General features: G+C 39.9%; 1 protein-coding gene across 2 annotated transcripts in view; it reads left to right on the top strand.

Annotated features, from left to right (window-relative positions):
- Positions 1-26,832, top strand: part of atad2b (ATPase family AAA domain containing 2B) — a 133,050-nt gene that overhangs the window by 8,474 nt on the left and 97,744 nt on the right. For both annotated transcript variants that reach the window (XM_078213086.1, XM_078213087.1), the window contains exons 2-3: positions 22,738-22,904; positions 25,897-25,946. In XM_078213086.1, coding sequence (XP_078069212.1) covers positions 22,738-22,904; positions 25,897-25,946 — 217 coding nt within the window. The remainder of the gene's footprint in view (positions 1-22,737; positions 22,905-25,896; positions 25,947-26,832) is intronic.

The following is a 26,832-nucleotide window of genomic DNA, read 5'->3' as shown; positions in this document are numbered from 1 at the left end:
CCAGCAGGGAAGATAATGACTGTTAACTCTGCCTTTGAAGCAAAATGTTGAGACCAGGCACATAACAGGATCGATATCAAAGATGTAAATACGACAAAAAAAAGAATGAAATGGAGTTGGTGAATAACCTCAGCAACTATGTTGCATGAAGTTATGACAGGACATTTGCTGGACAACAGAAACCAACTAGTGCACACAGTGACTTGAAGTGAGGCTTGTCTAAATTGTTGTCTGTAACTGCATTCTCATTGTTACATATTGATACAACAATGTTCCATATTGATACAACAAATTCCCAGAATATTTAAACTTTTTTGAATAACCTATTATAGACACAAATAATTAATAAATAAAATCCATCAAATAGACAATTTCTGGGGATAATGCATGTCACGGTTTGGGAACTCCTGGTTTAAACCAATGACTACTCAGATTATAGATTTCATCATGTATGCTGCTGAGATTACCATGCTATGTATAGCCTTTTAATCAGGTGTATAAACCAGTTTACATGAAGTGGAGGATTAAAAGACAGCAAACAATGAATGTTACAAACTTAAACAAAAAGACCGGAGATATAGAGCAGCACTGGAAAGACCAGTTCACGTTTTTGTGTGGGATCTTTCATCAGAATTTAAGATTCTAACAAAGTATCACATGGGAAATATTGTGTGTTTCTGCCTGTGTCTTGTCTGTCCTACCTCTATACTGTTAGAGAACCCTGAGGATCTGTTCTTTCCCTCTTCTAATTCATTTGTGTGCTGCTCCTTGGTCACATTGTCTGAAAATATGGGAACCAATCCCTGTGTCCATGCTAATGACATTGTGTTCTACATTTTCATCACCTCTCTCAATCCCTCAATTTATTTGTCGTTTGACTGTTTGTTCAATAATCAGTCTGAAGTGAGCCTGAATTTCCTCTGGAAGGCTGAAGCCATTATCTTTTGACCCCTGTCTCACTTGACACCAATTGTATTCCCTTTCTGGCTGTTGTCTCAGGCTGTTCACAATAGGAACAGAAGTCCCGATCTTCATTACAAAGACTGCATACCTACATAATATTGCTTGATTTTGCCCCCTCACTGTAGCCCATCAGTTGAATAATTTTTCATCCACATTCCTTTGTCTCTTCCAGATCCTCACCTTGCTCCTTAAGACTCCATCTTTCTTTTCAGGTTCCTCTTAGACAATTCTTTGTCTACTGAGGGAGTAGGAAGAATAGTAATATGTGATGTTTAAGTTGCCTGATTTAATTTATGCCAATTTTTGTTTTATTCTTTTAAAAGATAGGATGAGAAGTTAACAGCTTTTATTTATATACTGCCTTAAATGTAATAAAATATCCCAGGGTGCTTCATGGGGGCATTATAAAATAAAATATGGTACCAATCCACATGGGAAGTATCAGGTCAGATGACTAGAAGTTTGGTCAGAGATGGGTCTTGAGGAGGTGTCTTAAAGAAGGAAAGTGAGAAAGTAAGGCAGAGAGGTGTAGGGGAAGTATCCTAGTGCTTAGGGTCCAGTCAACTAAAAGAATGGCCACAGGTGGTGGAACAATTAAAATTTGGGATGCTCAAAAAGCCACGATCGGATTAGTGCAGATATCTGAGTTGTGGCGTTGGAGGAGGTTACAGCAGTAGGGAGGGCCAAGGCTATGAAAGGTTTTGAAAACAATGATAATCCATGCATTGCTTGACTGCAAGCCAATATAGGTCTGTGAGAAAGAGTGGGACTTGCTGCAAGTTAAGACATGGACTGGGTCTAAGATGACCTCAAGTTTTTGGAGGATAGAATGTGGGAGGCTAACCAGGAGTAGTTTGAAATAGCCATATCTAGAGGTAACAGAGAATTAAATGAGGGTTTCGTTAGCAGATGAGCTGAGACTGGCAAGATTCAGGCAGTGTTGCAGAGGTAGACATAGGTGCTGTTAGTGATGATGCAAATGTGTGTTTGAATGCTCATACAGCAACACAAGGGAAGTAGTGGCACAGTGGTATTGTCACTGGACTAGTAATCCAAAGAACCAGGGTAATGCTCTCGGGGCCGCGTTTGAATCCCATGGTAGATGGAGGAATTTAAAATTCAACAAAAAATCTGGAATTAAAAATCATTGTCATAAAAACCTATCTGATTAACTAATGGGAATGAAATCTGTCCTTGCATGTCGACCCTGCAAGTCATCCTTGTGCCAAAACTGGGAGAACTGTTTTATAGACTAGTCAGGCAGCACCCTGACATAGTCATATTCACAGAATCATGCCTTATAGATAATGTCCCAGACATCACCATTCCTGGGTATGTTCTGTCCCACCAGCAGAGGTGGCATACATTCAGGAGGGAGTTGCCGTGGGAGCGCTCAACATTGATCTAGATGCTATGAAATCTCAAGGCACCATAGGGAAGGAAACCTCTTGCTGATTACCACATACCATCACCGCCTCAGCCGATGAATCGATAGTCCTCCATGTTGAACACTACTTGGAGGAAGCACTGAGGGTGGCAAGGGTGCAGAATGTACTCTGAATGGGGGACTTCAATGTCAAGAGCGGCTTGGTGGTACCACCACAGACTGAGCTGGCTAGGTCCTAATGTACATAGCTGCTAGACTGGGACTGTGGCAGGTGGTGACGGAACTAACAAGAGGGAAAAACATACTTGACCTCTTCCTCACCAACCTACCTGCTGTTGATACAGCTGTCCATGACAGTGTCAGTAGGAGTGACCACCACACAGTCCTTGTGGAGACAGAGTCCCATCTTCACATTGTGTTGTGAGATTGTGCTAAATGCGATAGACATTGAACAATCTAGAAACTCATCCAAGAGGTACTTGGGCCATCAGCAGCAGCAGAATTGTACTCGATCACAATCTGTAACCTCATAGCTCGGCATATCCCCATTCTACAATTATTCTTAAGCCAGGGAATCAACACTGGTTCAATGAACAATGCAGGAGGGCATACCAGAAGCTACACCAGGCATTACTAAAAATGGGGTGTCAGCCTGGTGAAGCGTAAGCAGCAAGTAATAGAGCTAAGCAATTCTGCAGCCAGTAGATCAGATCTAAGCTCTGGAGTGTTGCCACATCCAGTTGTGACTGGTGGTGACAGCAACTTATTGGAGGAGAAGGCTCCACAAATATGCGCATCCTCAATGATGGAGGAGCCTCGCACAGCAGTGCAAAGATGAGGCTGAAACATTCGCAATATTCTTCAGCCAGAAGTGCCGAGTGGGTGATTGATCTCGGCCTCCTTCGGAGACCCCAGCATCGCAGCTGTTAGTCTTCAGCCAATTCGATTCACTCCATGTGATGTCAAGAATGGCTGAAGGCACTGGATATTGCAAAGGCTCTGACAATATTCTAGCAATAATATGGAAAACTTGCAGTGCAGAATTTGTTGCGCCCATTGCCAAGCTGTTCCAGTACACCTACAACACTGGCATCTAGCCAGCAACATGGAAAATTGCCAGATATGTCCTGTGCAAATGAAACGGGACAAATCCAACTTGGACAATTATTGCCTTATCAGTAAAGTAATGGAAGGGGTCGTCAACAGTGCTATCAAGCAGCACTTACTCGGCAATAACTTGCTCACGGACGCTCAGTTTGGGTTCTGCCAGTGTCACTCAGCTCCTGACTTCATTACCTGATTTATTTATTTACTGGTGTCACAAGTAGGCTTACATCAATGAAGTTAATGTATTAGGGTGCACGGTGTTACGGGTAATGTACTAGCATGGATAGAGGATTGGTTAACTAACAGAAAGCAAAGAGTGGGGGTAAATGGGTGTTTTTCTGGTTGGCGATCAATGGCTAGTGGTGTGCCTCAGGGATCAGTGTTGGGACTGCAATTGTTTACGATTTACATAGATGATTTGGAGTTGGGGACCAAGTGTAGTGTGTCAAAATTCACAGATGACACTAAGATGAATGGCAGAGCAAAGTGTGCAGAGGATGCTGAAAGTCTGCAAAGGGATATAGATAGTCTAAGTGAGTGGGCGAGGGTCTGGCAGATGGAGTACAATGTTGGTAAATGTAAGGTCATCCATTTTGGTAGGAATAACAGCAAAATGAACTATTATTTAAATGGTAAAACATTGCAACATGCTGCTGCGCAGAGGGACCTGGGTGTTCTTGTGCAGGAATCTCAAGGAGTTGGTTTACAGGTGCAGCAGGTAATTAAGAAGACAAATGGAATTTTTGTCCTTCATTGCTAGAGGGATGGAGTTTAAAAATAGCGAGGTTATGTTGCAGCTGTCGAAGGTGCTGGTGAGGCCACACTTGGTGGTACAATTTTGGTCTCCTTGAGAAAGGATATACTGGCACTGGAGGGGGTGCAGAGGAGATTCACTAAGTTGATTCCGGAGTTGAGAGGGTTGGCTTATGAGGAGAGACTGAGTAAACTGATTGGAATTCAGAAGAATGAGGGGAGATCTTATAGAAACATATAAGATTATGAAGGGAATAGATAAGATAGAAGCAGGGAAGTTGTTTCCACAGGCAGGTGAAACTAGAACTAGGGGGCATAGCCTCAAAATAAGGGGAAGTAAATTTAGGACTAAGCTGAGGAGGAACTTCTTCACACAAAGGGTTGTGAATCTGTGGAATTCCCTGCCCAGTGAAGCAGTTGAGGCTACCTCATTGAATGTTTTTAAGGCAAGGATAGATAACTTTTTGAACAGTAAAGGAATTAAGGGTTATGCTGAGCGGGCGGGTAAGTGGAGCTGAGTCCACGAAAAGATCAGCCATGATCTTATTGAATGGCAGAGCAGGCTTGAGGGGCCTGATGGCCTACTCCTGCTTCTAGTTCTTATGTTCTTATGTTACTGTGAAAATCCTCTAGTTGCCACACTCCGGCACCTGTTCAGGTACACTGAGGGAGAATTTAGGGCTAATTTAATGCACCTAGCTAGCATGTTGTTCGGACTGGAGGAAACCGGAGCACCCGGAGGAAACCCCCGCAGACACGGGTAGAATGTGCAGATTCCGCACAGACAGTGACCCAAGCTGGGAATTGAACCCTGGCACTGTGAGGCAGCAGTGCTAAGCACTGTGCTTCCCCATCCTGCGTTGGGTCAAACATGGACAAAAGGAAACCCCAACGATATATAGGGATTAACGTTCAGGCCCTGTAAGGATGTTTAACTCAATTGGTTGATGTGTGTTTTTATTCATTCATTTGATGTGGGCATCGCTGTCAAGGCCAGTATTTATTGATCAGTCCTAATTGCCCTTGAAGCTGCGAGTGAGCTACTGCCTTGAAATGCTGCATTCTTTATGGTGAAGGCACTCCAAAAGTGCTGTTAGCTAGTGAGTTCAAGGATTTTCATCCAGCAATGAAAGAATGGTTTCAAATGTGGGATGTATGTCATTTGAAGGGCCGTGGTCTTCCCAAGTGTCTGCTAATCTTGTCCTTTGATAGGGATCATGGGTTTGCTAGGTGTTGAAACAACCTTAGCAAATTTCTACGTGCATTTTGTTTCAGATCACCAACATCTGCAATATTTTGTTTTTATTTTGCAACTACAGGCCAGTTAGCCTGATGTCAGTTTTCAGGGAATTGCTGGATCGCTTTAAAGAAGTCTTAATATATTAAAACAGAGTTAATGTGATATTAAGAGAGAAACACCATGTTTTGACAATCTCTTTTCACACCCCTCTCTTTTCACACCTCTCTCTTTTCACACCCCTCTTTTCTCTCCTCTCCCTCTTCTCACTCTTCTTTCCTCTCTCTTTTCTTTCCTCAATCTTTCCTTTCTATCCTCTCTCTCTCTTTTCATCCCTTTCTCCTCTCTCTCTCTCTCCTCTCCCTCTCTTTCTTCTCTCCTCTGTTCCCTCTCTCATCTCTCTTTTCTGGGCTTTCAATAAGTTTTTGTACGTAACATGTTAATGTACAAAGATAATGGCTCATGGATCGAATGGACCACATTAGCATGGATGGAGGTTTGGTTATTGGACACTAAGAGTGTAGAGATGGATGGAGCATTTTCAGTTTGGCAGACTGCAACTAATGAAGTGTTGCCAGTATCAGTGCTGGATGTCAGCTATTTACAATCCATATTGCTGTTGCTGAGGCAAAGAGACCAAGACTTATGTATCCAAGTTTAATGACCATACAAAGCTAGGTGGGAATGCAAATTGTGAGGAAAACACAAGGCTGCAAAATCATATAATCAGGGTAAGTGAGTGGAAACAAGGTGCAGTATCGTGTGGGGAAGTGTGAGGGTATTCACTTTGATAATAAGAATAGAAGCTAGAATATTTTTAAAAGGCAGAAACTTTTAAAAATGTTTATGGTCAGAGAGACTTGGATGTACACATACAGGGAACGTAAAATTAGCATGCAGATAAAGCAACCAATTCGGAAGGCAAATGGCATTTTTTTTTTAAGCAGATTGATCTATAATACAAGAATGTGGAAGTATTACTACAGTTGTACAGGGCCTTGGTGAGAAGACACTTTGACTATTGTGTGCAGTTTTGATCTTTGTGTTTATGACAGGATATATTTGCTTGGAGGAAGTACATCTAAATTTCACTAAATTAGTTCTTGGGATGCTCTATAATGAGAGGCTGAGTACATTGGGTCTATATTCTATGAAGTGTAAAAGAATGAAAGGCGATTTTATTGAGGCACAGAAGATTGTGATGGGTCTTGATAGGGTAGATACTGAGAAGCTGTTTCCCCAAGCTGGGGGATTTAGAACACAAGGTCATGATTAAGAGACCAATCATTTAGGACTGAGGTAAAACATTTCTTCACCTAAAGGATTGTGATCTTAGGAATTCATTACCCCAGAGGGTTGTGGGTGTTCCAACATTGAGTATAGTCAAGGCTGAGAGAGGTTTTCTGAGTGAATCAAGGTGAATGGGGAGTTGGCTGGAAAATAGAGTTGAGGCAGAACATCAGCTGCGATCAAATTGGGACAGGCTCAAGGGACCATATGGTCAAACTCCTGCTTTTATTTCTTGGGTTCTTTCTGCATCGTATTAGGGCTGCTTAGTGCTACACACAGGTGTAGCCTTAATGCCAAGGGTATTCATTTTCGCGCCACCTTTGAAATTCAGCTCTTTTGTCTAGGTTTGGACCAAGACTGTAGTTGTGTCTGCAGTTGCATGGTGGAACACGGATTGGGCATTAGCGAGCTGGTTATTGGCAAGTGCTAGTTGGTATCAATATCGATGATACCATCGCTTTGATTGAAATAGGATTCTCTGCCAAAACTGATCGAGCTGAATTTTTCCTGTGCTAAAATTGATTGCACTTCCAATCAGTATTTCACCATGCGAGTGTACTGTTGCTTGTTAATTATTCGTATGGGGGCTGGTGACCCTGGTTGTTCTTCTGGTTTTACTTTTCTCACCACCCTTCCCTAAATAGGGTGGTGAGGTTAGTTCCAGTATTCATTTTTTTCCCCCTAATAAATCCTCTCGCCTCTTGCAACAGCAACTCCACTGCTCTTTTGGGGTCAGCAAACTTGCCTGTCTATAACTTGTATGACAACATGTACCTCTTGCGTGCATACCCTTCTCATTGCTCCATTTTTTGGTAGTTGTCCATGGTGATTCTATACTCTGGAAAACCTTCTATCAACCATTATATTGTCTTGTCAATACTCAACAGCTTAATCAGCCTCCTCCAAGCCTTTTTCGTGTATTAATGTGCGTAAGTTGTTTATCTCTGCTGTCCTGAGTCATTTTCTATTTTAAAGTTATTATGTAGATAAAAGTTGTTGTGTATTTGAGAGAAGAGCGGCATGGTGGCACAGTGGTTAGTACTGATGCCCCACAGCACCAGGGACCCAGGTTTGATTCCGGCCTTGGGTGACTATCTGTGTGGAGTTTGCATGTTCTCCCTGTGTCTGTGTGGGTTTCCTCTGTGTGCTCCCACAGCCCAAAGATGTGCGGGTTAGGTTGGTTGGCCATGGTAAATTGCCCCTTTGTGTCCGGGGGATTAGCAGGGGTTACAGGGATAGGGCCTGAGTGGGATTGTTGTCGGTGCAGGCTCAGTGGGCAGAATAGCCTCTTTCTGCACCTTAGGAATTCAAGGATTCTATGGTCTTCCTTAGTAAAACTGATTTCAGATCTTTTATTTTTTGTTGTTTCTAGTGGCAATGACCTGATGATATTTATCTTATCTTCTTTGATTTTCTTAGTTTGCACAGGTTTTCTTACTGTTTTTCTCCAGATTTGATGGGTGAGGGAGAAGGACAGAAGAAGTATATCTTCTACAAGTTCATTGGATATCTACTCATCTTTAATTTAAAGAATTTCTTCATACACTCCCAAGACTTTTTCTAGTTTCTAAATTGTAGTTGAATTTTATATGTACTAATTGTGGCAACTGCACTTATAAGTTCGTTCAGTCTCATGTCATCCATTATTTCTACATTTTTAAAAAAGGAATATTGCTTCTTGCTGTCAATAGTAGATCGGGTGGAAAACCTTGCCAAAGTCAGGTTTGTCATGATTTACTGCACTTTGTGCTGGCCAAGAAAAACAGTCTTAATGTTTACTTCCAGAACTGTGGTGACAATTCATTCATATGGATTTTTACCTTTAACCTTTCTTAAAACTGTGGAACTAGGGAACTGGTGAATAGTATAAACAGGTGCATAGAATCTACATTGAAGTTCATGAATTTCCTTATTTCTTGATTCTGGAATATGTGCTTTTACATTTGGCGGGGTGGGTGGGTATTCTCCCTACCCCATGGCGTGTTTCACCATGCAGGAGCTGGCCCACCATTTTCTGGCAGCAGGATCTCCTAATCCTCTTGCTGTCAATGGGATTTCCCATTGAATCCACCCCCTGTTGTTAGGAAATCCGCGGCGGGGGTTTGCTGTCGGTTGGACCGGAAGACTCCCACAGCGAGAACAGCTGGAAAATTCTGGCAACTGTATTTGTTTTAAGCAATGTATATTTCAGGGCAAATTTCTGGAATGTGATCTTAATTGACCAAAATTATTGACAGTGAATTTGTTTACAAGACCTACAAACCATATTAGCTTTTAAGTTTTAAAATGTTTTCACTGTTGGTTATTTAATCTGTAGTTTTGTTTATCTTGTATACTTTGTTTCAGGCAGTTAAATCTCCAATTTATTCCTTCCATCATTAATGTTGGCAGAAAAACATTGGGTTCAGTCAATTTTATATACACATTGTTACACCAGAGAAGATTGATACACAGCCATCTTTTTAGTATTCTCATTTTCATCTCTAGACTCCCTCAAAACATCACGCTTAAAAAAAGTAATCATTTGTCTTTCACAATTTTCCTTTGTAGCAGGTCACATTGTTCGGTAGATTACATCTCTGTACAGTACTTCTCATTCCTATTAGGTATTCAGAAGTTACAATTTTTTAATTCAATATTTTATGTTTTCTACTTTAAGCCACTTTTTCTTTCCCTTCTTTTAATTTCTATTTCTGTACCTGGTTGGACATTTTACCTGCACAGACGTCACCTCAGTAACTTAATTGTCTTGAAGCAGTGATGATCAAATAATTTCACAATCACAAATAATTTTCTCCTGATCTTGATTTCTTTCCCTTGAGTAAAAACATGTCTGGTGGGCTGTATTTGAAGGTTAATTTGTCCTACCAGTAGCTGAAAAAAGTTGTATAAATTTTACCATCATTGTTTTGGGTGCCAAGTGTATGTCCTGATAAAAGGATGTTAGGGGATTTGCATGCTGTAAATGATGTGCCATCACCTTAATAGCAGACATCCTGGGGTTTTGTGCAGTCGTCCTCTCATCACACATCAAATTTGTTTGCAAAAGGAATAGCATGCTGAGAGCTTCAACATGTCACAGGCAGCTATGAAGTTGAGGAACACTGTACTTATCTTCCAAGTTTTTTTGAATGCAAGTGGTAAGGGCCAGTACCTGTTCCCCTATGCAGTTGTCCTTGTGGAAAGTAGCTTGGGTCAATGCTAAAAGTTTATGCTATGATTGGTGGTATCTGCTGAAAGATGAGGCGTTTATGGAATTTATATGGGACTGACAGGAGAGAGATTGGATGATAGCTAGTTGCAAGTATGGGGTCTTTTCTGGATTTTGGTATGACAATGACAGTTGCTGTCCACCATTTCTTTGGAATGGTGTTGGAATGTATGACCATCATGTAAAACCGGGTCAGCCAGGCAAGAGCTCGGGGCCCCAGATGTTCATAAATTCTGATGAAATGTTGTCATATCCTGCTGCCTTACCACACTTCAAATCCTGTAGGGCATTGTTTAATTCTGCAACCTCAAAGGGTGCAGGGGTGATGTCTTCTCTGTGTTGCTAATGGTGTTGTCTTAGTTCACCCAAATGTTTCTTTTGGTGTTTCTGTCCAGTGGAGGGGACTTGACTATGACAAGTAGGTGATTGGAAACATGGTTGGGAGTAACTGAGGAGCGGTTTTGAGTGGGTGGCTTTTGGGCTGCTCCAAGGTGACGGATGAGGCTCCAGCACTTCCTGCTGGAGTGTGTGAAGTTTAACTCTGCTACGGTTTCCTCCCACTTGGTGCAATGTGCAGCAATGTGGGACTCGATCAGATGGTCTCCAACTTTCAATGCTCAATCCTTGTGCTTTTATTTCACAATCCTTTATTCTGATTGGTTAAGGAGATACACAGTTGCTTGCCCTATTCATTCAGGCAGCAAATGCCCAGTTTTCCTCTGTGACATGATTGATGCACATTTTCAGAAACTTCCACTGCAAAATATCATTGTTAGTGAATGCCGTTTGTTCCCTTCTGCAGCAAACTATGGTCCATTAATATTACTGTACTTTTTAATGTTTTTCTAGAATAGATTTTTTAAACATCCCTCCTTAGTTTGGGTTTTATGTCCAAAGATGTAATGGTTAGATGGATTGGTCGTGCTAAATTGTCTCAATGTCCCAAGATGTGCAGGTTAAGGGGATTAGCAGGGTAAATGTGGTTAGGGTGGGGTGTGGGTCTGGGTATGATACTCAGAGAGTTAGTGCGGACTTGATGGGCTGAATGGTCTCCTTCTGCACTGTGGTAAATCTATGATTTTATATGCTTTTGTTTACTTTCAAATGCTTTTCATAGTTTTGTTTATTTCAGGGAAATTACTTTTTTAAATGTTTGCAGTAGCATTTTATTTTGATTGAATTAAGTGCGGTAGCTTTGAAATTATTGTTTTCTGTGGTACTGTTGTTGATGCTGATGGTTTAATACTTTGCTGTCCAACACTATTTTTATGTCCATGTTTGACAGCCTTTTCTTGCAAAACCTGTTGGTCATAACTTGGAGGCAAATTACCCCAGCGAGTGTTCTGTACAAAGAACTGACAGTCATAAGGAATGGCAAATAAACAGCTGGTTTGAAAAAGTGGGAATCTGTGATCATATTTAGCATTATAGTTAGGTGCAACAACTAAGAATTGTTTAATATGATTGTATGATTGATCTATGGAATGAGGCTCTGGCAAATTGCATGATGACATTTATTAGAATTATTTCCAAGTGATTAATTAAAGCTGATAAACTCAGTTTCAAGATCAGCATAGATAGTTCACCTTAATGTTGTAGAAAGCTAAGACTGGTTTATCCCCTTGATGGTTTAAATGTCTTACATGTTTAAGGAATATATAATTGGCAAAGTTTGGATCCAAACTTCATTTTTGTAAACCAAGAAGTTTCACTGATTTCTAAGGACATTGAGTTAAATTTTCTGGGGACCATTGAAAGGTCTGTTGACCATGGGTGGGAATTTGCGGTCTTGGAATGAGTGGGACTGGAAAATCTGTTGTGTTTGTGCCAGTCCAAAGTGGTGTCAACTGCTTATTATAAGAAATGATCAACATCGTTATATTCAGGTTAATGATGTGTTTCTGTGGAATTCTCACTGAGTGCAATAGCACTATGAACTAGTGCAAATTGTTTAGGCAGGATTTTCTGAAGAATTTAGATTTTTTCCCCCCATATTTTTAATATTGGGAAAAAAAGGACGTTGTTGTCTGTACTTGCATAACCTGAAAATATAGTTGCTTGAGAAGTAATGCTCAGCAATTCCATCCATGCATGTGTGCATTTCATTTCATTGTGTGGTGGTTCACCACCACCTTCTTGGGGGATTTAGAGGTGGACAATAAATGATGGCCTTGCTATTGAAATTCACATCACAAGAATTAATATGAAAAAAAAAGACTGCTGACTGGCTACACCTTTCAAATAAAATAATGCAAGTCCTTTACTTTTTGCTAAGTAAGCTGAAATTTAAGATTTGGAATTTGTGTATGCTGTGCTGTGAATATCTTAATGGAGTTGGGATGGGTGTATTATGTTGTAATAATGTAATTGGCACTTGAAGTTCCAGAATAATTTCACCAAGGGCATAAAGTTCTTATATTTGTAAAGAAATCCATTACTCTGTTACTCATTCAAAAAATGAATGTAAATGTAAATATTCACTTTGGCAAGCTTCCAGTTAATCTTGGTTTCTATTATCAAAATAGAATATGTGTAAATAGGCTGTATTTAGAGTAAATAAAAACAGAAAATGTTGGAAATACTCAGCAGGTCAGGCAGTATTTGTTAGGAGAGAGAAACAAAGTTAATGTTTTAAACAGATTTTTCCCCAGAGCTGGGGAAAAGTTTCAGGGATGGTGGGGAGCTGGCAAGACTAGAAAATAACAAGACGTCGAGGCCTGTGATTGGGTAGAGGGCAGAAATGAACTCTTCATGTACCAATAATACTGTTAAGAGGCAGTATCCATGAATGCCAGTTCATGTTATGGCTATTTCTTTGGTTAAGAGGAAAATGTTTATGTGGAATGGAGCTTTTGAAGTCTCACACCTCCTTTTGGTTATATACATTTAATTTTCACTTTTGGACTTGGAGAAATTTTCATTTGGTAATTTCATTAACAATGATCTTTTGCAAATCACAAAATATTTTATTTGTGGAATATTGTTTATAAAATATACAAGTTGACAATCTTGCCAACGTTGCACTAAATTTTCCACTTCTCTGTTCCTGGTTTGTAGTAAGAGTCATATCAAGAGACTTGGGCAGGAACTTGAGCCCAGACTCTCCATGCATGGGATTGCCAGCGGGCACGCAAACTCTGGATAGAACCAGAAATCATGATTCTCGCCGATGAGATTTCTGATTTTTCCCACCCCTCACCGGCAACGTATTCAGGTTCACACCCATAATGAGTGTATACCTAATTTTAATTGGGCCTCCTTGCTGAATGATTCCCCATCACTAAATATTCATATCGGTTTACAACAGATTAGGCCAGATATAAAGCTGTTGAGGGCAACCCATGGGGACACAGAGGTAAGTATAGCCCCCGGAGTAGAGGGACATGACCAGGCAGTGTCCTGACACTACCCCCTGGCAATTACATTGCATGTGCCAACCTGTGCTGGGGCAGTGCCGGGGCACATCCTAGTGGGATCCCCATGGAGGTGGAGTTGTGGTGAGGAGAGCACGGTCACTGAGGGATTGAAATGCAGGCGATGATCATCTGGGATGGAGGAAATGCCGGTGATGATTGTGGGAGGGGAGGAAAAGTCCCCAATACTGCCATGTTCGGGGGGAGGAGTTTTTTTATTTCTGATTGAGCACGCTTTAACAATGGGACCCTGATTTCTCTGAAGCCGGCTGTCAGTTCTAAGAGTTTCTGCCCTACCAAAGTGATGGCAATAACTATGCCAATAATCTTTTTTAGAGGCTCAAAATCTGGGGAGAAAACTCATCTGTGAAACTGGAGAGTTATAACACCCCCCCCCCCCCCGCCCCCCTCCCCTCACCTCAGGGGATGCAGACATGGAAATATGCAGGAATTGGGTAATGGGAAAGAGCCAAGATCATCCAGGCAGTGTTGGCGTTTTCGCCTGGACCTTTCATGCATACAAAGCGGCTACAGCCTGCTTCCTGAATACAACTAGAATCAAGCTGCCCAAACCTCTCCTTAGTTCTGCTGTACCTTGACCCCCCTTTCCAAATAGATAACTAGGTGTGCACAGCATACAGGCACATTCTCAATGCTGTCTAATACTGGAACCACCCTGTTGCACTGAGATTTTCCTCCCCATGCTCTGAAAACTGGATAGCCTGTGACCTTCACTTGTATTTCTGGTGCACTGGGGTCCTTCAAAATATTGCTAGAACCATGTCCAGTACTGTCTTCCCAGTGCTCACAATTCCCATCATTGCCTTTAATGCTGTAGCTGGTACTATTTCCAGTTAACATTAATTCTGTTTCTCACCCCAATGATGCTAAATGTTTCCAGTATTTTTTCTTTTGTTTTGCAATTTCCAGTATCTGTAGTGTTTTGCTTTGGTATTCCCAAGGATGCTGAGCAGTAGATGTTCAACTTGCTGTGAGCAATGGGAAATCTACTTGTGTTATTGCACTTAAGATTGCATATTATTTAATAACCCATGATTCATTAATTCTTCCCAGGATTGTCACACATCACAAACTCTTGGTAAGGTCTGAAGTTACATCTAAAGTAATGCTCAGTCACATTAATTTGTAGTAAGAAGTCTCACAACACCAGGTTAAAGTCCAACAGGTTTATTTTAAAAAAAAATACTTTTCCAATTCAATCAAATCAAATCCAATTCAGAGTCTCAACAAGTTGAGACATTTCAGATCCAGGCTGACATTGGCAGCACTATCTTTCGGAGCCCCAAGCCCCTTCTTCAGGTGAGTGAGGACTCGTGTTCACAAACAGGGCATATAAAGACACAAACTCAATTTACAAGATAATGGGTGGAATGCGAGTCTTAACAGGTAATCAAGTCTTAAAGGTACAGACAGTGTGAGTGGAGAGAGGGTTAAGCACAGGTTAAAGAGATGTGTATTGTCTCCAGACAGGACAGTTAGTGAGATTTTGCAAGCCCAGGCAAATCGTGGGGGTTACAGATAGTGTGACATGAACCCAAGATCCCGGTTGAGGCCGTCCTCGTGTGTGGAACTTGGCTATCAGTCTCTGCTCAGCGATTCTGCGTTGTCGTGTGTCGTGAAGGCCGCCTTGGAGATCACATTAATTCCACATCACATTAATTAGTCACAGCTGTGAAGTTTACCATTACCTTTCATAGAAATCATAGAAACCCTACAGTGCAGAAGGAGGCCATTCGGCCCATCGAGTCTGCACCGACCACAATCCCTCCCAGGCCCTACCCCCACATATTTACCCACTAATCCCTCTAACCTACGCATCCCAGGACTCTAAGGGGCAATTTTTAACCTGGCCAATCAACCTAACCCGCACATCTTTCAGTTTTGTATATTGATCATTGACAGTTCTGTTACATTTAATGTGATATTGAATGGAAGAACCTGGTTGACATGTTTTTCAAATTTGCTCCAGAAAGCAAGATATTTGTGAACTTGTTCTAAATTTCAAAGTTTTTTCTTTGCATTATTTCGCCTCCTGGCTATCTGGATGGGAAATAAATAATTTAATAGCTTGTTCCACTAATTCTAAAGTAAATAAACGGCAATGCCCGCATCTATTCTTCAAATAAAACTTTCCCAAGAGCATTGTGGTAATTTATTTAATAAAGACGTCTGATACACTTCACTTGTTTGTCTTTACATAATATTTGTAGGATTCCTGTTTGCTATTCCTGTGTTTCATTATGATTTAGTAATATTTTTGTTACATTAGCAATGCCTTAAATAGCAACTTTTGCCATTAAGTAACAATGTATCATCTGCTATCCAGTCCTCCTATAACTGGTGGCTTCAGTCATTCCATTTTGTCTTGTTAAAACAGTCAAAAGAGCTAAGAGTGAGCAGGGATATTGGTGATTCACCAGTTGTATGCATATATATTGCATTTAGAGGGATAGGATAGCCTCAGTATGTTACAAGGAAACATGCAAAACTTGAGGGAAGGAATACAGGATGAAAAAGCAAACAACAAAAGGGTAAGTCGGAAAGTCAAGAGTATATTGAATATTTGACTTGTATCCTAGAACACAAATAGTGATTTCAGGATGTTTTATTTATAAAAAATATCATTGCATCAACATGTTAGAAGAAATACAACTTGTTATAGAGACAAATTTTAGCTTTGAAGAAGTCACAAAGACACAAAATGTTAGGTCTGTTTTTCTCTCCACAGAAACTGCCAAACCTGCTAAATTTTTCCAGAATTTTCTGTTTTTATTCCTATGGAGCTAAGTTGATTGGAATACTTTTTAAGTCTAATGCCCTCATTTTAGATGATTAATATAAGGAAACCTTTGCTAGAACCCTCTGGAAGCTGTCAAAAAAATCAAAGGATGTCACTCAAATCTACTCAATAAAATTTTTCTTTATGTAGTGTAAGACCAACCCAACTGCTATCATCAATGCAGCCCCGTTTATGCAAGTACAATTTTTTTGTAGAGATCACATTGTTATAAGTTCAACAAAGCATTAAATACAGCTTATCTGCCTTCTGTCAGATATTATGTGATGGAATTACAATATTTTAAATTTTTTTTCTCAATGCAATTGAAGTTTAGATTATTTGATAATGGTAAAAGCGCTACATTACTTATGGAAAACCTTGCAGTAGGAGTAAGTGACAGTCATCCAGACTCACCTTTGGCCTCTGCAGTGGGAAACACTCCCACGTTCTTGCCCCCACCACGGGACTTAGATAGGAGAATTGAAAATCAGGTTTGTGTCATTAGGGAGGGCCCGGGAACATCGTGCTCAAATCCTGCCGACGCAATCCCATTATGGCCCCCTCATGAAATTTGGCGGTCATAATGGGATTTGTGTGCACAGCGAACACGTCTTTTAACTTGGTCCAGTTGGATATTTTTCCACTGGCTATGTAATTTTTTCTCTACTGCCATTATGTTATCTAACTGGGTACCACCAACCTATTCAATCTCGCCTCTATCTTCACTACATGTTTATTTGTCGATCTTGTTTTCTAATTGGCCATCTCTACCATATTCAGATTCTCTCTGCAAATTGTTGCATTCAGTTCGTCCAGCTCATATTAAACTAGCAGTTTAAGTCATTTCTTTCCATCCATGTCCCTTATCATGACACTAGAAGGCAGCATGCCATTTGGGATTCTCTATTCTCATTGCAAAGATTTTTAAATCTATTCCTCTAACTATAGCTGCAACTTTTCTCCTCTGCACCTTATCCTCTTGGGCTGGCTCCTGCTTTGGCTTCCATTCTGGCTATCTTTCTCATCCTTTTTCCTTATCTTCATAGGTATTAAATAATTTGTGTTTGTTGGTTGTAAGTAGCATCTGCTGGAGCTCTGTGTTCTCCTTGCCTGGCTGCTTGTCGGTCACAATCTCCTTCTTTTACCAGTGCTTTCCTTGGTTACGCGTTGCTCTGGAGTAAATTATCCAGTAATTCCTCTTCTTCCTTCCTTTTGTGTCAGACTTTTGCTCTGAGCCAGCATGTCTTGAGGCAGAGATATTTCTTGTATATGTGGCAGTCTGGGACAGTCTTGTTTTCCACAAACTTTAGACACGCTGCCTAAACTGCCATATTCATTATTTGTTATCTGAATTCACAGCAATCCCACCAGATTCTGATCTCTCTAGGATCTTCCCAAACTCGTTTGAGCAGATTTCATTACCTGACTGTTGTATAGTTAGGAATAACAGACCTTGAACTAATTTGGCTGTTGTATACATACCAACCTAGAAAATAAACAAAAGCTGGCAAACAGTTTCACAAAAGCTCGTGCAGTCCAGTGCAATTATTACAGACCCAAACTTTCAGGTGAATGAAGTTTCATGATACATAAAGACTTGGAGTGGCATTAAAATTACTGTGGTAGATACGCAATCCAAACTTAATCTGCAGATATATGCAAAAAGTGATTGCTTTTGCTTTGGTTAAAAAAAATGCACAAAAGTGCAGTTTGAGGCAGTGGTACTAAAGGATGTTCTGAAGAATGCAGATTTTTTTTCAAAGTAATGAGCTTTCTCTGCAATGAAAATTTGATTTTTCACATTTCCTACTTTTATACTCAGCATTTTGGAGCAAGCTATAATCTTGCTCTTTAAATTAAATGAATATTTTTCCTGGAAGAGTTGAGACATTTTTGAATGTGATAAAACAAAAATGATTGTGTAGGCTTTATTGGTAGCACAATGGTTAGCAAATGTTGCATCACAGAGGGACCTTGGTTCAATTCTGGCCTTGGGTGACTGTGTGGAGTTTGCACATCCTCCCCATGTGTGGCTGCGTGGGTGTCCTTTGGGTGCTCCAGTTTCCTCCCACAGTCTAAAGATGTGCAGGTTAGGTTGATTGGCCATGCTATATTGCCCCTTAGTGTCAGGGGACTATTGGGGTAAATACATGGGGTTATGGGGAAAGCACCTGGGTGGGATTGTTGTTGGTGCAGGCTTGATGGGCTGAATGGCCGCCTTCGGCACTGTGGGGATTCTATGACATGATTTATATAATAACTTTACAGAGTAAAGTTAAAATAAATGAGTTAGTATCCTTTTGTTAAAATAACAAAAGAGGTAAATGTTATTTGTACACTTTGGTTTCATTTACAGGACGTTATTGTTGGTAGCAGTTGTGCCGTATATCGATTCTTTGAAACCTGTTGGGATTTTTTGTTGAAAATGAAAAATCATTCCATATGGTAAACATTAAAATATAAGCAAAAATTTGGTTTCCAGCAATTGCCACAGGAGTTCACTTGCACCTGACTGGGGTTTCCAATCTATTATATTGCTCCTCTCATATTTCCCCATGGGTGTTGAGCTATCTTCCCAATTACTCCACAGTGATGAGAGGACTTCAGGCGTATGTAATAAACAGATATAAAATAGCTAAATTACAGAACATAATTAGACATATTCAGTTAGCCACAGGCTAACAGTCAGCATCACTCAGCATAGCAGTACACTGGTCATATCCTAAATATGTGGATTTTTGGATAACTTGTTTAAGTTAAAGTTACCCCCACTCTTCAAATTTTCACATTTCCACCAACAAAGTTGCAGGAATGTTCAACAAAGTCAGCTAATGTGTTCACACCAAGAAACATGTTCCTTATTTCTAAATAACCACTGCAACTGGTCTTGAGATAGTTACTCAAATTGTGATTGCAAATCCAGCATTTGTAGATCGTACCAGAACACTGATGCCCATTGGGCCTATCATACTTGATAGATTTACAGGCGCAACTTGAGGGATAAACGCATCTGCAGAAGTGAATCTAAAACTGTCAGCTCAGGCGAAAGCTCCCCAAATTTGAGCCCAACCAACAGGAAGAGAAAGAAAATTGGTTTCTGAAAGCATTTTGTTCTACCTACTAAGGAAAAAGCAGGGGAGTTTTCTGAACGTCTATCTTTGCTGTAAGTAGGACTTGTTTATGTAAACTGGCTGCTTATAAATGACTCCTTTTTCTCTTTTCCAGAGTAGAATCATTGGTGTTGAAAGTCGATACATTTTAGCAGTTTTACTCACCATATTGCTACCCAATTTTTCACTCATGGCCCTCAGTATGACTTTTCACCATAGGATATCAGGCCCTTGATTCTTCTGGGATTTTGTAACTGTCCCTCTTTTATTTCTCTGTGGTGCATTTTCCTGAAGAGTAACTTGGGTTCGTATTGTGTCTGTGTATAAAATTATTGAATGGTGTGGCCTATATGGGTAGAATCACAAGTTTGCATTACCCTTTTTCTCATGGCCAATGAATGCTGGAAATCTGCATTTAAATACACAAAATGTAGAACAATTCTGTCAATATATTAAAGAAAAGGAAAATGAATTAATAGGGTGCAGATATTAAACCATTCTTTGCAGCAGGGTCTTCTACCTACGTAATTATTTTGGATGATATAACCTTGCTTTTTTTCAGCCTATTATTTCTATAACCTTTAATACTACTTGATTACACTTGCTGGTTTGCATATTTTTTTCTCTTTATAACTTTGAATTTCATTGAGAAATTAAGATGAACAAATATCAAAGAAAATTAAGGCTGCTGCTTGTATTTCTATTTGAGACTCTCCACATTCAGATTATCTGTTTGGAGAGAATTCAGAATTTTATCAGAATTTAAAAAATAAATAATTCCTGATATGTGGGTGTCACTGGCTGGGCCAACATTTGTTGCCCATTCCTTATTACCCTTGAACTGAGTAGCTTGCTAGACCATTTCAGAGGACAGTTAAGAGTCACCCACATTGCTGAAGGCGCATGTAGGCCAAACCAGGTGAGGATGACATATTTCCTTCCCTAAAGGACATTAGGGAACCAGATAGATTCTTACAACAATTGATATTGGAGAAAAGTCATCATAAGGCTTTTAATTGCTGATTTCTATTGAATTCAAATTCCACCACTTTGCTGTGTCTTTGGATTACTTTTCCAATGACAATATAACTATGTCATTGCTTCCCCAAATGTCTTCTTCACACCTGCTTTGTAGATATGGTCACATTGTGTTGTGGCTGAAGGAAGGAAATGGATATTTGAAGTCACAGCTGAAAATAATAATCCCTAAATTTATTTGGGCAGTTTGAGAGGTATCGTTGGAAGTTGACTCAGACTGCAACTGATTTACTGAGATCAAGATCCTCCAAACAGCATTCTGAACAGTGACCTAATGATCTGCTTGGGGATGTTGTTTGAGGGATAAATGTCTACCTGGACAGATGTCAGGCTTCATTTAAATAATACATGTGAATTTGAGTCTCACGATTGAGAGTCACCCTAAAAGGAACAGCGAACCATTTAATTCTATTCCGTGACAGCCCTGCACAAAGTCAGGTCCTTGGCTGAACAATAAGCATCTTGGGATATTTTACTACATTAAAGGTAATCTACCAATACAAGTTTCTTTTTAAGTCTGGATTGTAAATGCCACAACCACCTTGAAAGCTAAACCTAGTCAAAGACAAATAGATTAAGGTGTTGAAGTCCATTTTAGCTGGCCAGAAGCCATAATTTGCAATTATGTGGTTTCATTGTTTGTTTAAATTTCTATTCCCTGTCTGTGCATTATGACATTCCATTGGTTGGGAATGAGTTTGCAATAAAGTAGCTATGTGGAAAGGAACTGGTAGGAACTGGTTGTTCATAGTTTTTGTTTTGGGGGGAGTGGGTGAGGGGGTATGCAGGCAAATTTAAGTTGCTCGTGATTGTTTCATATTATGTATCTTTAAATAAGTTACAGTACAAGAAGGGGGTGATATAATACTGAAAACTGCCTTCATCTAAGTGTACAAAACTAGCTGCATTTAGTTAAAAGTTCTGAACAGCAACAAAGGTATTCGGTGAAGAAGAAATCTTTCTTGACGATGCTAGGTTTGAAGCCCAAAAGCATCTAAACCAGACCAATTTGGTGCACATTTCCTTTCTACACACATATTTTGGACATTATTTGCAGATAATAGAGTGAGAAGTCTGCATTTGTATTTTGCTTTGAGAATTCACTGCATCGATTGATTTTGAATAATTGACTTTGTTTTTCAAAGCTATGTTAAGGTAGTATACTTGGCAAATTTTAGAAACTGGGAGAATTTGTCTCTGCTAACTTGATTCTCTTTGCAATTTGAAAGCTTTTATTAATTTCTCAATCTATTCACTGATAAAACCATCTTTCTCATCTTTTCTTGTAATTTACTTTGGTAGGATCTCAACCTATCTTTATTGCTCCATGTTGTGGCCACTCAAAAGCAGTCATTTGATTCCTTTACAAAAGCAAAATACTGCTGATGCTGGAAATTTGAAATAAAAAGAAAAAATGATGGAAATACTCAACTGGCTCAGGGACAAAACTAACTTTTCAGGCAATGGCATTTCATCAGAACTGGAAAAAGTTGAAGATGTAACTGTTTTAAGTAGGAACAGAGATGGGAAAAGGAGGGAAGGAGAAAGAATTAAAAGAAACATCTCAAACACAAAGTGGAACAGAAGCAATGAGGGTCTCATTCCTTTCATGTGACCAATACAGTTCTCTATTTGAGTTTAAAATTTTATAGTTTATTTATTAGTGTCACAAGTAGGCTTACATTAACACTGCAATGAAGTTACTGTGAAAATCCCCTAGTCGCCACACTCTGGTGCCTGTTCAGGTACACTCGGGGAGAATTTAGCATGGCCAATTCACCTAACCAGCATGTCTTTCGGACTGTGGGAGGAAATCGAAGTACCTGGAGGAAACCCATGCAAACATGGGAGAACGTGCAGACTCTGCACAGACAGTGACCCAAGCCTGAAATTGAACCTGGGTTCCTGGCGCTATGAGGCAGCAGTGCTAACCAGTGCCAACATATAGCCCTTGTATAGTTATGTTTGACCTCTTAAACAAAGGCAAGCATACAAGAAGAAATAAAGTACATATTGCTTGTGTACTTGATTTTAATTATTTTTAATCATTTTGAAATTATGTGGAATTGTCCATTTTGGCAGAAATAATAAAAAAGAAGCTAATCGTCTAAATGGTGAGTGATTGCAGAGCTCTGTCGTGTCCTTGCGTATAAATCACAAAAGGCTAGTATACGGGTACAGCAAGTAATCAGGAAAGTTATAGAATGTATTGTGAAGGTAAAAGGAGGGTGAATTGCATTTGCCATTAACTGGCTAAATGCTAAAAGGGACAGGATTGGCAAAGAAATTTTAACAATTCCTACTAACATGTTGGCTGTGAGCAGAAAAGTACTTTGTTCAATAATCAGGAGTAGACTATTTTCATAATTATTATTTCCTCCCTTCCATTAAAGTTTGGCAAACATTCTCTAAACTTTATTTTTTACAGCTGGATGCTGGTAACGATGAAGCTAGTTTGAGTGATAGTCAAGCGGAACCGCCGGCAAAAGTTAGGCGAAGGAATGCTGATCCAGTTTCTAGTGATCTTTCAACTGAGCGTGGTCCACATAACAGTGGTCCAGCAGAAGAATGGTGTGGCTCAACAAGGCAATCCAGGTAGGATGAATTTACAGCACCTTTTCTAAGTAATTATGGGAATACATTCAGTGACCATATCAATATTGCTGTTTGAAGTCATTTTAAGATTTTCTTATTTATGTAATTTTGGGAATTTGTATGGAAAGATCTTATCAATTTATAATTTGACAGTCCAGCACAGAAGGTGATCATTTGGTACCTGGTGTAAATAGTATGTATGTTACAAATTCCCCATGGATTTGAACTCTTAAAATTCCTTCATTATTTTTCATTCCCGTATCTTTAAACTTTTGCTTGATTCTCAGTTTCAATAACTAATTGAGATAAGTAACCTTTGCTAGGAAAATATTTCTCTAGCCTTTCCTTTTATGCTTTTAAGTACTAATTTTAAGTGGTATATTCCTTGTTCATGGATCAGTGGAAATACCATTTCATTATTTGCTTCCTTTAAAATCTTTAGTTTTGAGCACTTAAAAAGTTGATCAGATGCCTTTAAATATCCCTCCTCCACCACATGGAGCCTTGCCTTTTTATTTTGTGTATTATCATAATTTTCATCCTTTATTATTAGTGAAGCTAGATTTCATGGCCTTTTCATGACTTCCATATCCTTTTTATGAGTTGCCTAAGACAGTACATAGTGCCCTCACACTGATGTGAATGGATAATCCAAGTGGGGAGGAACTAACGGGCCTAAAAGCCTGATAATATTTAAATCTATGCAAATGGTGAACCTAACTTTCAAAGTCAGGATTCCTGTTAGGTTAATGGTGGGAACAATTGATTGGGGATATCCCACTGATGGAAACATCCAAACTGCAATATATATTTTTCTTAAGTATTTTATTCTATTTAACCTTTCAGCAATAATGATAACTGATTGCTACTTCAAAAACATACATACTTAGAATTTATTTCATAAACCTGAAACATCCACTCCACTAACCTGCTCACATGTGGCTTCAGTTAAAAGGAAGCGCAGCTGTGCACATACTGTCGACATTGATGAGTGACAGTTATAACCATAGCAACTGCAGCTCAGCCTTCTGTGTTAGCATCACAAACAAATTGTATTTGCACTACACGGCTGACAATTTTTGAAAAAAAGCTCATCCTTATTCTTGAAGCCCAGTTGTGAATTCTATTGCTATACTAACTGCATTCTCATCCCCATCAAAAAAAGGAGGTAGACAAAAGGCAGGTACTATAGGCCGATTAGCTTAACTTCTGTAGTAGGGAAAATGCTTGAATCTATCATCAAGGAAGAAATAGCAAGACATCTGGATATAAATTGTCCCATTGGTAAGACGCAGCATGGGTTCATGAAAGGCAGGTCATGTTTAACTAATTTGGTGGAATTCTTTGAGAACATTACATGTGCAGTGGACAATGGGGAACCTGTGGATGTGGTGTATCTGGATTTCCAGAAGGCATTTGACAAGGTGCCGCCCCAAAGACTGCTACATAAGAAAGGTGCACTGTGTTACGGGTAATGTATTAGCATGGATCGAGGATTGGTTAACTAACAGAAAGCAAAGAGTGGGGGTAAATGGGTGTTTTTCTGGTTGGCGATCAGTGACTAGTGGTGTGCCTCAGGGATCAGTGTTGGGACCGCAATTGTTTACGATTTACATAGATGATTTGGAGTTAGGGACCAAGTGTCGTGTGTCAGAATTCGCTGATGACGCTAAGATGGGTGGAAGAGCAAATTGTGCAGAGGATGCTGAAAGTCTGCAAAGGAATATAGATAATCTAAGTGAGTGGGCGAGGGTCTGGCAGATGGAGTACAATGTTGGTAAATGTGAGGTCATCCATTTTGGTAGGAATAACAGCAAAATGGACTATTAAATGGTAAAAAATTGCAGCATGCTGCTGTGCAGAGGAACCTGGGGGTGACCTTGTGCAGGAATCTCAAGGAGTTGGTTTGCAGGTGCAGCAAGTAATTAAGCAGGCAAATGGAATTTTGTCCTTCATTGCTAGGGGGATGGAGTTTAAAAACAGCGAGGTTATGTTGCAGCTGTATAAGGTGCTGGTGAGGCCACACCTGGAGTACTTTGTACAGTTTTGGTCTCCTTACTTGAGAAAGGATGTACTGGCACTGGAGGGGGTGCAGAGAAGATTCACTAGGTTGATTCCGGAGTTGAGAGGGTTGGCTTATGGGGAGACACTGAATAGACTGGGGCTATACTCACTGGAATTCAGAAGGATGAGGGGAGATCTTATAGAAACATATAAGATTATGAAGGGAATGATAAGATAGAAGCAGGGAAGTTGTTTCCACTGGCGGGTGAAACTAGAACTAGGGAGCATAGCCTCAAAATAAGGGGAAGCAGATTTATGACTAAGCTGAGGAGGAAGATCTTCACACAAAGGGTTGTGAATCTGGAATTCCCTGCCCAGTGAAGCAGTTGAGGCTACCTCATTGAATGTTTTTAAGGCAAGGATAGATAACTTTTTGAACAGTAAAGGAATTAAGGGTTATGGTGAGCGGGCGGGTAAGTGGAGCTGAGTCCACAAAAAGATCAGCCATGATCGTATTGAATAGTGGAGCAGGCTCGAGGGGCCAGATGGCCTACTCCTGCTCCTAGTTCTTATGTTCTTATCACTTTAGAATCAAATGAACAATAGTGCTACTACTAATTGACAAATGTAGGGGAAATGTGCATAAATGTAAATCTGCTCCGAACTGGTTCAGAAACTGAAATGTTGGTGTCTTGTGCCTAGTTTGTAAGTAAGATAAAGAGTTGCTGAAACCAGTAGAGAAGGAAAAGATATATTAAGACTGACCCCTGTTCGGAAGTACCCTCTGAGAAATTCACCAAAATTGTCAATGCCCTTGATACCTTACTGGAAACTGAATTAAAATGTATGCAGTTTTTTAACTACTTCACAGTAATAGATAATGTCCTGAAATCTATTTCAGTATAACACTTGACATACTATTGCCTAACGTACAAGAAATCCTCCTTTCACATCACAATAACAGTTTTTTTATTTTTGACTTCTCCAGGTTAACTACTCATACAGGTGCTTCAATGCAAAATGGTCACAGCAGTTTGGGTAAGTTGCCTATTTTGCAGTGAATGACATTGAAGAAAGTTATGAACAGCTATCTCAAAGAGGAGTAAGTTTCCAGTTTAAGCTGGACTGCTTGAGCTTGAAAACAAGCTGGTCAAGAAAAGATTGTTTTCTTCAAGGACCAAGCACTGCTGCATGGGAGTTATGTTGATAAATGTAATATTCAATGTGGAAGCTCCTGTCCATAGTATGAAAATTTAAATAGTTTTTCTTTTTGCAATTGGTGAAACCCACAATGTTGAAAAACATGGGTGGAATTTTCTGGCCTTGCTCGCCCCGAAACCGGAAATCCTGCCTGAGGTCAACGGACCTTTCCATGGTCCGCCCTTAGCCTACTATGATTCCTGGGGCAGGCAGAACAGGAAAATACATCCGTATATGTTTGGTAACACTAAAAATTCTTTCCTCAGCCTTGTCCTGCTGCTGGTGGTGGTGATTGTAGTTAGGTGCAGATCTATTTGGAGCATCATCACCTTTTCAGGTGCCACATTTTATACAAAATTACAGAGCATAGAGTTTCTCTCTCCACAAATGCTGCCTGACCTGCTGAGTATTTTTAGCATTTTCTGTTTTTTTATTAGAACCAAGTGAATTATTTTTCTTAATGCTTCTTTCTGTTGTTGAAATAAGAGGAGAAAAATCCAGTATCAAATCCATAGAAAAATCCAACAGTAATTAGTGTGTTTGTCTCAAGAACCACCCACCAGGTTATTATCCAGTTCAAGGGGTAGTGAGAGTCAATCACATCTATGGGACTGGAGTCAAGAAGTGAGTGTCGAGTTTCCTTTGCTGAAGGACATAGTTCGTTCTTTATTGCGGTCATAATTGTTTCCGATGCCAGCATGCACATTATCAAATATTGTTAAAT

Source organism: Mustelus asterias, chromosome 5, assembly GCF_964213995.1.
Source record: "Mustelus asterias chromosome 5, sMusAst1.hap1.1, whole genome shotgun sequence".
Taxonomy (NCBI): domain Eukaryota; kingdom Metazoa; phylum Chordata; class Chondrichthyes; order Carcharhiniformes; family Triakidae; genus Mustelus; species Mustelus asterias.
This window is presented reverse-complemented; position numbering and strand designations above follow the sequence as displayed.